Source organism: Mus pahari, chromosome 2 (genome assembly GCF_900095145.1).
Source record: "Mus pahari chromosome 2, PAHARI_EIJ_v1.1, whole genome shotgun sequence".
NCBI lineage: Eukaryota > Metazoa > Chordata > Mammalia > Rodentia > Muridae > Mus > Mus pahari.
In genome coordinates, this window is record NC_034591.1 from 144446386 (window position 1) to 144457911 (window position 11526).

Sequence of the window (11526 nt, forward strand, 5' to 3'; positions counted from 1 at the left end):
CCTTGGGAAAGGGTTCTAGGAACAGAACTGTGGTCCTGTGCAAGAACACTAAGTACACTGATTTATCTCCCCTGTCCCACGCATTACCATTTGAGAGAACCTCTCACTGGAACAGGACTTTACTCTTTCAAGACTGGCTAGCATGTGAGTCCCAGGAACTCTGTCTCTGGCTTTCCAGGGCTGGGACTATGAACTGGGGTTGCTAGGCTTGGGGTTTTGATGTGGGTGATGGAGAATTAAACTCAGGTCTCGGCATTTTCATGGCAAGCACTAACCTGACAGAACGCTCTCTCCAGAACCTTAGTTTGGGTTTCACTGGCAAGGCTGACCTGGACCTCACCATTTTTTTTTCTGCCTCAGACTCTGAAGTGTTGGGAATACAGGCATGTAACATCACTCCTTGAGATGTTTTAATTTTAAGATTAATTTCTAAATCAGCCTGGAGCATAATGGGTTTATCATATTTTCGCACATGCTTCATTCTTTTACTTGAAGTAAACAATCAGTCATGCTTTGTGTATTCAAATTAGTAACTACTGGACATTGAATAATTAATGGGCACATATTTTTGGTGTTAAAATGACTTTGGAGATGATAATAGCTAACACGAAGCACCATATTTGAAGCCCTGAGCTGAGGCTGCTATAAACATACATCTATTAATACAGCCACCAATCCTCCTATTATAATTATTAATAGATTATACCACACTAGGATTAAGGACATTGAGCAATTGTCACAGAGGATAAAGGTTGAGCCTGACTAAGAATGAATGGAAGAGACAAGAATCCCCAGTGGAAACTCCTCTAGTAGAGTCTCCCACCTTGACCTCAACCAGTTTCTGTGTTTCCCAGGTTTGTTTCTATTTCAACTTCCACAATACAAGCCCAGGGCATAACAACAACTCTTTAAGCCACTAAGTTGCCCTTCCTTTGAAGAGCAGTAGCAAGTTACCTAGAGCAGCGTAGGTTTCAGGGTCTCCTGGTTTTAAGTCACATGTAGTCTATTACCTTTTCTTCCCCCTTTAGAACCCTTCACCTCCTCTCCCCATAGCCCACTTTCTTGTTTACAGCCTATACCCCTCCATGCTTGCACACGCATATAAAATGTAAACGCTAAGATCACGTAAGAGAAAAGACCTGTGGTAGTTGAAGAGATTTTTTTTTTTTAATGATGACCAGTGTTAATGTCTATACCTCCCTTTCTTCAAGATCATTTCAGTGTTATCCAGAATCTGAGTGAAACAGCTTTTGGAATTTAGGCTAATCTCCATGGATTCTTCAAGGTCACAAAGCTTCTTTCCCTCATGTTCCTCTCTACTTCCAGGTGCTCACGTTTTGTTCATCCTGACTCATCACGAAATTTGTGTCCTTTACTCTTTCAGCAACTATGGCAACAACAAATCCAGGTTACCTTAAGTCTTTCAGTTTGGAGAGACCTGTGGAAAGTTGCTTGGCCCTCACTGGTGACACCGGGACCTTGATCACAATAGTTTCCCCCCTTATGCCTTCCTTCTCAGTTCCACATGAAACATGTATTATTTGAGGGCAGACAAAGCATTTCTTATGCTCACCCTGTCCTCAGCTCTTGTTTTTCTTCTTGGAAGATGTCACTGAATTTTAGACAAGCAGAGGGATCTTCCTTTTTATTCTTTATGCCCTCTGGTATGCTCCACTGAGATGGGTCACTTCTGAGCAAGGCCCTTCATGGCCATAGCTTCAAATGTGCCAGCCTTGATGACCCAGCAGTACCACATCAAGCTTAGTTTAATTGGTAGGCTTTGTAGTCACTATTTCAATGAAGATAAAATTCATGTAAATGTTTGTCAGTCAAATTATACTTAAAGTGATGTCGATGGGAAGGAATACACATCACAGACAAAACAAGACACTGCTCTTCATGGTCCTTTGGATGGAAGAAATCTTCAAGGGCACCGACCTTCTCTGGTACAAATAGATTCTTTTTGGTCCTCACAACTGGTACTGTCTATTCCCCCTTTATGCATGAAAGCACACTGACCATGATCTTGGATGTCATGCCTGGAATAAAACAAAGGGATGACTTATTTATTTATTACCCCAGTGCTGCCTTGTATAGTGAATGAGTCTAAACTTTGGTGATCACAATTCCAATGTGCTCTGTGGAGAGGAACCTATGCAAACTGTTGCTGTTCTTTTGCCAGCCATCAACACTTAACCTGCAGACACAGATAGGGAGGTGCTGTGTGATGCCACTCCTCAAAAAAGCAGCATGGCCTGGGACTCTATGCTCCTAACAAGGAAGAAAGAAAACACCATAACCATTCACAGAGGGATTCCTCTGTGTATGTTGGTAATGAAAATCAGTAAGTCAACGTATTAAAGCATTTAGAGGAGATGCAGGGGGAGAGTGTAACTGGCGTTTCCTGGAACATCTTTTCATGCTTTTCAATATAGGTCTGTCATAACTTTCACGTATGAATTCAGTTGGCCACTCTGTAACCAACTCTAATGTGAGATAGGTGTTATTTCCTAGGCAGAGTAACAGGGTGTACACAAAGCACTATGCAGAGTTGACAGCAAAAATTTTCTAAGTTCCTACCATAGGTCATATATAAAAACTTGGAATGCTGTGAGTCTTGGTGAAGTTCTGATTATAATGTTATCAAAATGCCTTCGGTACCTTACTTGTGGGGGCAGGGACGGGAGGAAGATTACCACTGGTGTACTCTTTGCTGATTTCTAAGAGACCCTCAAATTTTAGTCTTACTCTTTCCTAAAATATGTGTGTATAGTAAACTCTTCAGTGTGGACCACCAGCCACAGATACTCAGGTCCACAATAAAACAATGCAGTGTTTGCATAACTCCTGTCACACACTTCAGATTGTCTCTTAAATAATTTATGTAGAATCGTGTCCATGTTAGATAAACAGTAGTGATGCTGTATTGTCAGGCTATGATAAAAAGAACATAAGCCAGATGTTCAATAGAGTCACAATCAACTTACTCTCTGAAAGGCTTTCACCTGTGCATGGTTGAGTCCACACGTGGAACATGCAGATGGAGAGGTGCTGCACATCCATGCCGACACATGCCCAGTATGCCAGTGTTTCCACTAACTTCTATAGGAGTTCCATATGAGGAAGCCCTACTCCTTGATGGTGCAGAAAGTAATTGTATTTAAAAATAAAGTTTTAGAAGGACCTACTAAATAAGATGACTTTTTTTTTAAATGTTAATGCTTTGAATTTAGATTCCATATCTGGTCTTTTGAGTGAACACCAATCTCATATAATCTGACTGCTTTTCTTTTTCCTTTGCCATGTCGGGAGTGAAGCCAGGGCCCTTTGTATCCCTAGGTAAGTCCCTCACCCCAGGAACCATCGATGCTATTTTAAGAAGAAACGCTGAGGCACTAGTATGTACACAGGTTGAGTCATAGGAAGATGAAGTGACATGGCAAGGAGAGAGGTCAGAGGAAATAGACCCCAGTGTCACCTTGGCTATGGACTTTCAGACACCCGATCTGTTGTTTATGCTGCTTGGTCTGTGTCATTTATTAGGGTGATCCTAGAAATCTAACACAGCGACTTTCACCAGGTCATAGCTTTACCTTTTGGTTCTTCTTCTTCTTTTCTAGTGGGATACATAACATCTTAAGCTGTCAATATTTTCTTTCAAGAAATACCATAGGTATTATGTTTTGTATCAAAGTTTATCTTGTGTCATTTATTTTCAAAGTGGAATATTAAATTATTGGTTATATTGGGTAAGGAATACACACACACACACACACACACACACACACACACATATATATATATATATATAAGAAGCAGAAAACTCAAGTTTCTGTAATGGCTTGCCAGACCCTTGTGGTTACACTCTGTCTCACTTCTCAGCTTTAAGCAGAGTGGTTGGCTATTTATTTTGGTTCCTTGACTATTCCAATATATTCCTTACCCAAATTTTATATATATATATATATATAAATTTGGGTAAGGAATATATATATATTCCCAAGCATAAAGAATTAATTGTATCCTTAGACTCTATTTTTGTTCTGGAAGCATTTAAAATTCACGCCCCCAACTTCAGAGTGAATGGAAGACTTAGAAGATTGTATTTTTCACAGAGGAACCACAAACTGCCACATACTGAGTGCCTTCTCTGTGGCAGGTGCTCACTCCATGGTATTAATATATCATACCTCTGCAGAAGAAGTTTCTCAATTAAAAGGAGATTCCATGATCATTGTATTTACATCAAATTTAGGTTGAAAAAACACAATGACTTGCAAGATATATATCTTCAGATCCTCACTCCTTACCAATAAGAAATGAAAGGAAACACACACACACACACACACACACACACACACACACACACACACACCATGTACACAGTCTTACTCAGACAAGAGCTAAACAGTAAACTGCCTAGTCTAGTCTAGTCTAGTCTAGTCAAGTCTAGAATGAAAGGAAGAGAGTGTGCAACCCACTTAAACACATAGAAACAAACATAGGAGCTTGAGGGCATACTGTCCCTAGAGACCACCAGTTTGTCTGAATCTTCTTTTCAGCTTCTGTTGGAGGGTCTACTTAAGAAATGTATTTAAAGAAACAATAGATGTATCTGTTTATAGAGGGAGAATTTTGACCACAATGTACAATTAACATTAAATAAATATGAAGACTTACAAATTGTTGTATTTACTTCCATTTGTCCAAACCCATATTCCTAATAAATTTTTTCTGTGAAGTCCAATCCAATATGTTTTCTTCTCCTGCATTTGATTCATCAAAATTTCCTGTGACAAAACAGAATATTAGGGACATCACCTGGTGGTCTTATTCTCAGTCCATGAAAGGTTACTGCCCTTGTCTGACTCCATCATGCTCTTACCACAGGTCCTACAGGGGGGCTGAGTACCCAACTCTCTGTCTTTATATTTGCTACAGCAAAGAAAATGATTTTGTAAGACCTCAGTTAGAGCAGGAGCAGAGGGTGTCTCTGACTACACTGCCTGCCTTTGGGACCCTTTCCTTCTTTTTACTGGGCTGCCCTTGTTTAGCCTCAATAGGAGAAGATGCTTCTGGTCTTACTGCAACTTGTTGATACACAGGCTGGTTGATACACATTGGAGGCCTCCCCCTTTTGGAGAAGAAAGGGAGGAAGACAGGAGAAGAAATGGGGAGGTGAGAAGGAGGAAGTGGGAGGAGAGAAGGGGAAGCTGCAATCAGGATAGTAATTTTTTTTTTTTTAAACTGACTGATGTTAAAACATAGCACTTTTGTCCTTAATGCTAAAACAGCTCCCTGTTCTGTCTGAAGCAGAAAACTCAAGTTTCTGTAATGGCTTGCCAGACCCTTGTGGTTACACTCTGTCTCACTTCTCAGCTTTAAGCAGAGTGGTTGGCTATTTATTTTGGTTCCTTGACTATTCCAAGCATTTACCCATCTTAAACCTGCATTCCAGCTGATTTACTTCCCCAGAACTCTTCATCCCTTAGATGTTCCCTAGACCACCTGCCTTACCTGCTTTCTTTCTTTGCTCAAATGTCATCATTTCAAGGACATGAGCTTGTCTCCAATCTACCTTGGAGAAGTGAGAAAAGTGCTATGATTTGTATCTAACATACTGTTTAATTTATGCATTTTCTATCACTACTTCTACACATCTATCTTCCCCTCTGAGCACCAAGTTCGCCAAAGGCAAAAGATCTGAGTCTTAACTATTCTGTATGCTAAGTAGGAAGTCTAACCAATTCAGTTTTGTCGATGAACACAGCCAGAGTTGCGTCACGGAGTTCGCAGTTGTGCTTGGCAGTATACCATGAGTTTTTATGTTGGATATAAGAGAAGCAGTTCCGACGTAATTTGTTCCAGTCTTTAAGGCACAGCTTTACCCCATCATCGCATGTCTTGTTTCTGGCTGTTCTTGTAACTGTAACTAAAATAAACAGAGAACATGAAGACACTGCGAGAGAAATGAGCCTGACTTTTACTGTGAAAGATTCCTCTGTATGTCACATTGATAAAAATGTCACATTACGTTTCAGTCATTGGACTTTAGTCATCAAGTCCATGATGAAAGACCAACCAATGTGGACAGCAAGAGTGAAAGAAGCATTGGAGAATTAAGATCTACATGGAATTTAAAACTGTAGTGACCAATTTCTAGAAACTTAACATTCTCTGACTATTTCTCTCATACTGTTATAATAGTGGAATTTATTTACTTATTCTTTTACTTCTCTAAAAATTGTATATGCCACTTGAGACAAGTTTTCCTCCAAATGAATCCTCTATATCTGGAATATCAAAGGATTGCTCTCTCCCAGTGACCTAACCAATATTCAACTGTTTCTCAGAAACAGCATTTTCTCAAAAGTTGAAGCTATTTCTTTGTCCTTTGTTTAAAAGGGGGAAAGCACTAAAATTGTATTAACTTTTAAATCATTTCCTATTAAGCTCACAGCCCTAGATAGATGAAGTTATTTATGAATAACTCCCAAAAGAAGCAGTGTTTAAGGCACTTTCTCCCATTCTTGGAAAAACAAATAGACATACATATAGACAGACATACAAGGTCTTGCTCCTGCTCAAACTTATGAAGGGGAGACTATTCAATTGGAAGCATTAACTAGAAGTAAGGTTCTATATATGCCCCACCCCCAAATATTCATGTCACTGAAATTGCTTGACAAATACCATGTTCCAAATTACCCCAAATATTAGATTCAAATAAACAACGACTATCAAAATCAAATAGTTGGTTCTAAACCTAGGCTATCAGAAATCCAATTTTATCATTCACCTACTAGTTTATTTCTTCTTTCATTTATTTATACATCCAACCACTCCCGAGCTAACTAATTACTCTGTGGCAGAGATTTATGCTTTGGTAGGTCTTGGGATACAAAAATGAATATAATGTGGAAAGACTTGCTTTTATGAAAGCTGTATGCCTGAAACCATAGTTTCTCAAGAAGTGCACTCAGGTCAAGGGATAGGATGACTGCAGGATAGAAGGGCAACATTCAGGGTAGGGATAGACAAGGGTGATGCCTCATAAAGACTTGAAGGTATGTCTGCCTCCAAGGTAAGAATGTTTTTTTTTCCTGACAAACAGATGATGCAGAGTCCTTGATCACTCACCAGACAATGAGGATGCATATGTTCTACACACCAAGGGAAGGACTGAGTGGCACAGGTCATCAGAAGTCCAGGGTGACTGGGTACAATAAGGACAGGGTAACCATTCATTGCATATTGCTCTAGGTGAATATAAAACTATGTGACATTTTCATCAGATCTGATAATTCTCCTGACTTGTTAAAAATAAGCTCTGTCCATACATAAAGGTGTCATTAGCCACATGTGATGATTGAACCTTGAAATATGGCCAATTCAAATTCAATTCACTTTTATTCTGAAGACACTGTAGGAAAAAATGCAAGACTCTCATTCATAGAACTTATTACATAATACACTGGCAACTGCTTTAAGAGATCAAGGGTAGAAGAGAGACATCAGAGAATAAAAGGTGATCCAGTCCTGTTAATTGGAGAGAGAATAGAAAGAGTTGACATCTGCCTTAGGGCAAGAATGGGCATAATTTACTAATTATATTTGGAAAGTCAAAAGGAGGTAAAAGAAAATAAGTAAGGGTTTTTGACTTTGCAGTTGGAAGAATATACTCACTGTTCCCTGAGATGAGGAAGATCCTGGATGAAGGATGTGAGAGAAGAGAGGCCACTGAGCAGTTCAGACACTGAGGCCACAACTCAGTTAATACACTATTTGCTATTAAAGTATGACGACCTAAGCTAAATCTCTAGAACTCACAGAAAAGTTGGATATGGTGAGACTCTTCTTATAATCCCAGCAGTGGAAATTCAGGTCCCTGGCAGGCATTGGCCAGCCCCTAAACCTAACCTGAGACACAGGAACTACTGAGGGTCCTTTTCTCAAACAAAACAAAACAAAACAAAGCAAAACAAAACAAAACAAAACAAGGTGGATGAGTCCTGACTCCTGAAGAAGAAAGACATCCATGGTTGACTTCTGGTTTCTACTGGGATACATTCTCTCTCTCTCTCTCTCTCTCTCTCTCTCTCTCTCTCACACACACACACACACACACACACACACACACACACACACACATATACATTTCACAGAATGACCATGATTTAGTTTGAGATATTTATTAGTTAATAAAAGTAGCTAGATTGGTTTAAAAATGATTAAATTCAAGGAAGTGTCCAAGATTGGAGATATATTTGTGTGATAAAGGTCCAAGACTAGTTCAGAAGGCTGACAGTCCAACAAAGCTTCAAAGATTGGACACATGAAGAGACATGTTCAAACACCGAGGCCAGCAAGAGTGGAGGGAAAAGAAGAAATGAACAAAAGAAATAAAGCCAGCGGTGATGTAGGCAGGAGACAAACAGTTGGAGTGTACGGGGGGAGGGGGGTGTTGAAGGCCAAAATGGAATTACTTTTCAGGAGGAGGTATAAAATGATTGAAGATCTGCAGTTGCCGGGAGTTGAAGTAGCCACCTGTTCTACTGAAGGTACCAGTTCACAGCTCTCTTTCTCACGCATCGGGGTCACATAGTTTCTACTCTTCCTTGATGGTCTCTGAATCTCGGGTGGGGAAGGATAGTGCAGACAACTCGTTCAAAGCTCAGCACTCACGGTTAGTTATACTTGCTAGTTTGGCCAGTGATCTGTGCCTGGATCCACCACTACGTGCCTCGAAGAGACTTATCAATAGCAAACCAGTAGAAATGTCAGCATGAATGGGGGAGGCCCTCCCTTGCAAGCCCCATCCTTGTTGGACCAGCAGCAGATCCTTGCAGAAGGAGGAAGTGACTCTAGCTCCTTTGTAGACATGGCTGCAAGTGCTAATTGGAGCGGAAGGGTTAACAACAGCAGAATGAAGGAAGGGCGAGAACTTGGGAGGGAGCCATTGCGGATGTTAAGAGGGAAATGGAAATGATCTAAATATATGTATAATAGTATGAGATTTTTAAAGAGAAAAATATTTTTTAAAAAAATGAATGTGGATCGTCAAATAAGATGAAGGGAATGATGGCAATTTTGCTGGAGATTTTGCTAAACTACAGGTTTGACTACAGGTTTCATGAGAAAAACTGAAGCAGAAACTTGATCAGAGTGGATTCAATATTAGAGAGGGCAGGCCCTGGGGTGTTGCTCCAAGGTAGAGCTTAGCATACACAAGGCCCTGGGTCCAGCTCTAAACACCAATTGTCCTCATGGAAAACTAAACTAAACCAAATAAAAACCTAGTACTTTGAGCTGGAGATGTAGTCTAATGGCAGGCCACACACTTAGACTACCTGAGAGCCCAAAAAGAGAAAGGAAGGATGGATGGAGAGGAGGAAGGCAGGCTGGTAGGGAGGGGAGAGAGAAGATGAACAAAGAACACATTTCAAGGTTTCTGCAGTAACCATTAACACTATACACTATACAAAGGAAAAGTAGGGGCTAACGATCTAATTTACGATCTACTGTGCTGCCGATGAAGATGTTGCCGAGGACTGTAAACAGCAATGGCCTATGAGAGATGAGAGCCTGATGACAGAGGAAGATGACATAGGATCTACTGTAGAACCTGAACTCTTCACTGTCTGGAGAGTCCGAGAGGTGGTGAGGGTGGGTAGGCTTGTCTCCAACCCATTGCTTCTATTCGAGTAAAGCTGGAATCGGGGTTCCATTCACCTGCGGCCACGAGTTAACAAATGCAGCTTAGCATACCCCACTTTGCTTGCCCCTCACACTATAGCTGACACAATTTTGACACAAATATGGCGCCTACAAGATCTTACCATTGACCACATACACCCAGCTCTTCATAAAGCTTTACTTGACCACCCTGACTCAGAAGCCTCCTTCCCCCTGCTTCAAATGGAATGAATTTATGCATAGCAAGTCCTCTAGAAACAAATCTATAATCTATTTTTTTTTTTTTCAGGAAACAACATCCCAGCTGGCACTCTGTTTGAATGTAATACATATTTATCAATAGACTGATCTAGGAGATAAAGCAGGTGGAGGGGTCAGGCTGAATAGCCAATACCACTATCAGTGTTTTTAATAGAAATTGAGCACTTACATTTTCTAGGAAAACTGAAAAACCCCCAAAGAAGAACAGCAACAGCGCCACCTAGCAGGGTCCAAAGGGTCAGCACTTTCTTCGCATCTGTACATAAAGCAAGCAGACAGGTCACTACCAGAGAAAAATAACAAGCAAACAAAACCTCCATTTAAAAAAAGCCATAATCTCACAGCTCAGCCATTGATCTATTAGGAAAAGGGAAAAGGCACTCAGTTGTGACTTTGGCTTCTGTCTGCAGAGTCCTTTGGCACTTCCAAGAGCTAAGCAAAACACTCTCCAGCAAGGCTTGCAGAACAAAAACGCAGTCCCCACCTTTTGTGGCTTTTTTTCTTTTTCTTTTTTTGTGGTTTGGTTTGGTTTGGTTTTAATAAAATGTTTTCTGTTGCGGGAAGGGTGGAGCAGATCTGGTGGAGAGGGAGTGTATCATTGTCACTTTTAGTTTTGAGCCTTCGTTGGTTATGGCCGCTTTCTCACAGGCAGAGGCTACCAGTCTTAGCTTGCAAGGAAACCCAGTCATCTCCTTACCGAACATTAACCTGTGATGCCTGCGTTCATGGTTTGTCTGAGATTGTCTGAGTGAAGTGTCGGTCAGCATAGAAATGGCGCTCCAGTGACTTCAGAGGTTGAGAAAATTCTTAAGCGGAAAGGACAACTGATAGTTGTATCCGCTGTCTTCAGAGCTCTGGACTCGGAGGGCTGAGTTTCTTTGGAATCAAGGATAGAGCAAGATTGATAGATGGGAGAGATAGCACCACTCCAGCGTGATGATTCTGCATGGTGGGCCACAAGATATCTCACTGGCCCTGTCCTCGCTCTGCTGTGTGAGTAACGGGCAGCGCGCTCCAACGGGTGTCTCGCTAGCTACCCTGATTGGCTGCTGGTCGCCATGGGGAAGCCTGATTAGCATCCTCTCCCTTCAGCTATCCAGTCAATGCAGACCTTCCCCTTCCCTGGTCTTTGTATAGTCTCTCCCCAAACTATCTGATAAAGCCCCTGTAACTTTAGGGTTGTTTGAACTAACAATAAATCGCACTTACGCTCTCTTGATCTTTGAGTCCCACACTCAGTTTTGCTTTGCTTTTAATCTCTTTCTCTTTATTTCCAACGGTCCTATGAATTGTATAGTGAAATTTGGCAAAGTAAACTCATGGTAAATTAAGGTTTGTTTCCTACACAGGCACTATCCTCTTCGCAGAAGCTTAGAATGATGTATTCCTACAGAAGCTGGAATCATGCCTTCCGATTCCTGTAATTGAAGGAATTACACTTTTTGTTATCTTTTAATTTCCCCCCAAACAATGAAACCATTCTTCATCTTGTATTGGGGTACTGAAAGATCAGTACAAGGAATATTTAAATTCCATTGCAATTCAAACATAAGAAGCATCAGCCCATAT

General features: G+C 40.8%; 1 protein-coding gene across 1 annotated transcript; it reads right to left on the bottom strand.

Annotated features, from left to right (window-relative positions):
- Window positions 1–1144: 1144 nt before the first annotated feature.
- Window positions 1145–10940, bottom strand: LOC110317234 (C-type lectin domain family 2 member F-like). Its single transcript, XM_021191661.1, has 5 exons — window positions 10655–10940; window positions 10127–10213; window positions 5745–5932; window positions 4681–4790; window positions 1145–2039 (listed from the first exon to the last, which is right to left on the bottom strand). The coding sequence occupies exons 1-5, from the start codon at window positions 10722–10724 to the stop codon at window positions 1925–1927; spliced, it is 570 nt and encodes a 189-aa protein (XP_021047320.1). The 5' UTR covers window positions 10725–10940; the 3' UTR covers window positions 1145–1924.
- Window positions 10941–11526: the final 586 nt, after the last annotated feature.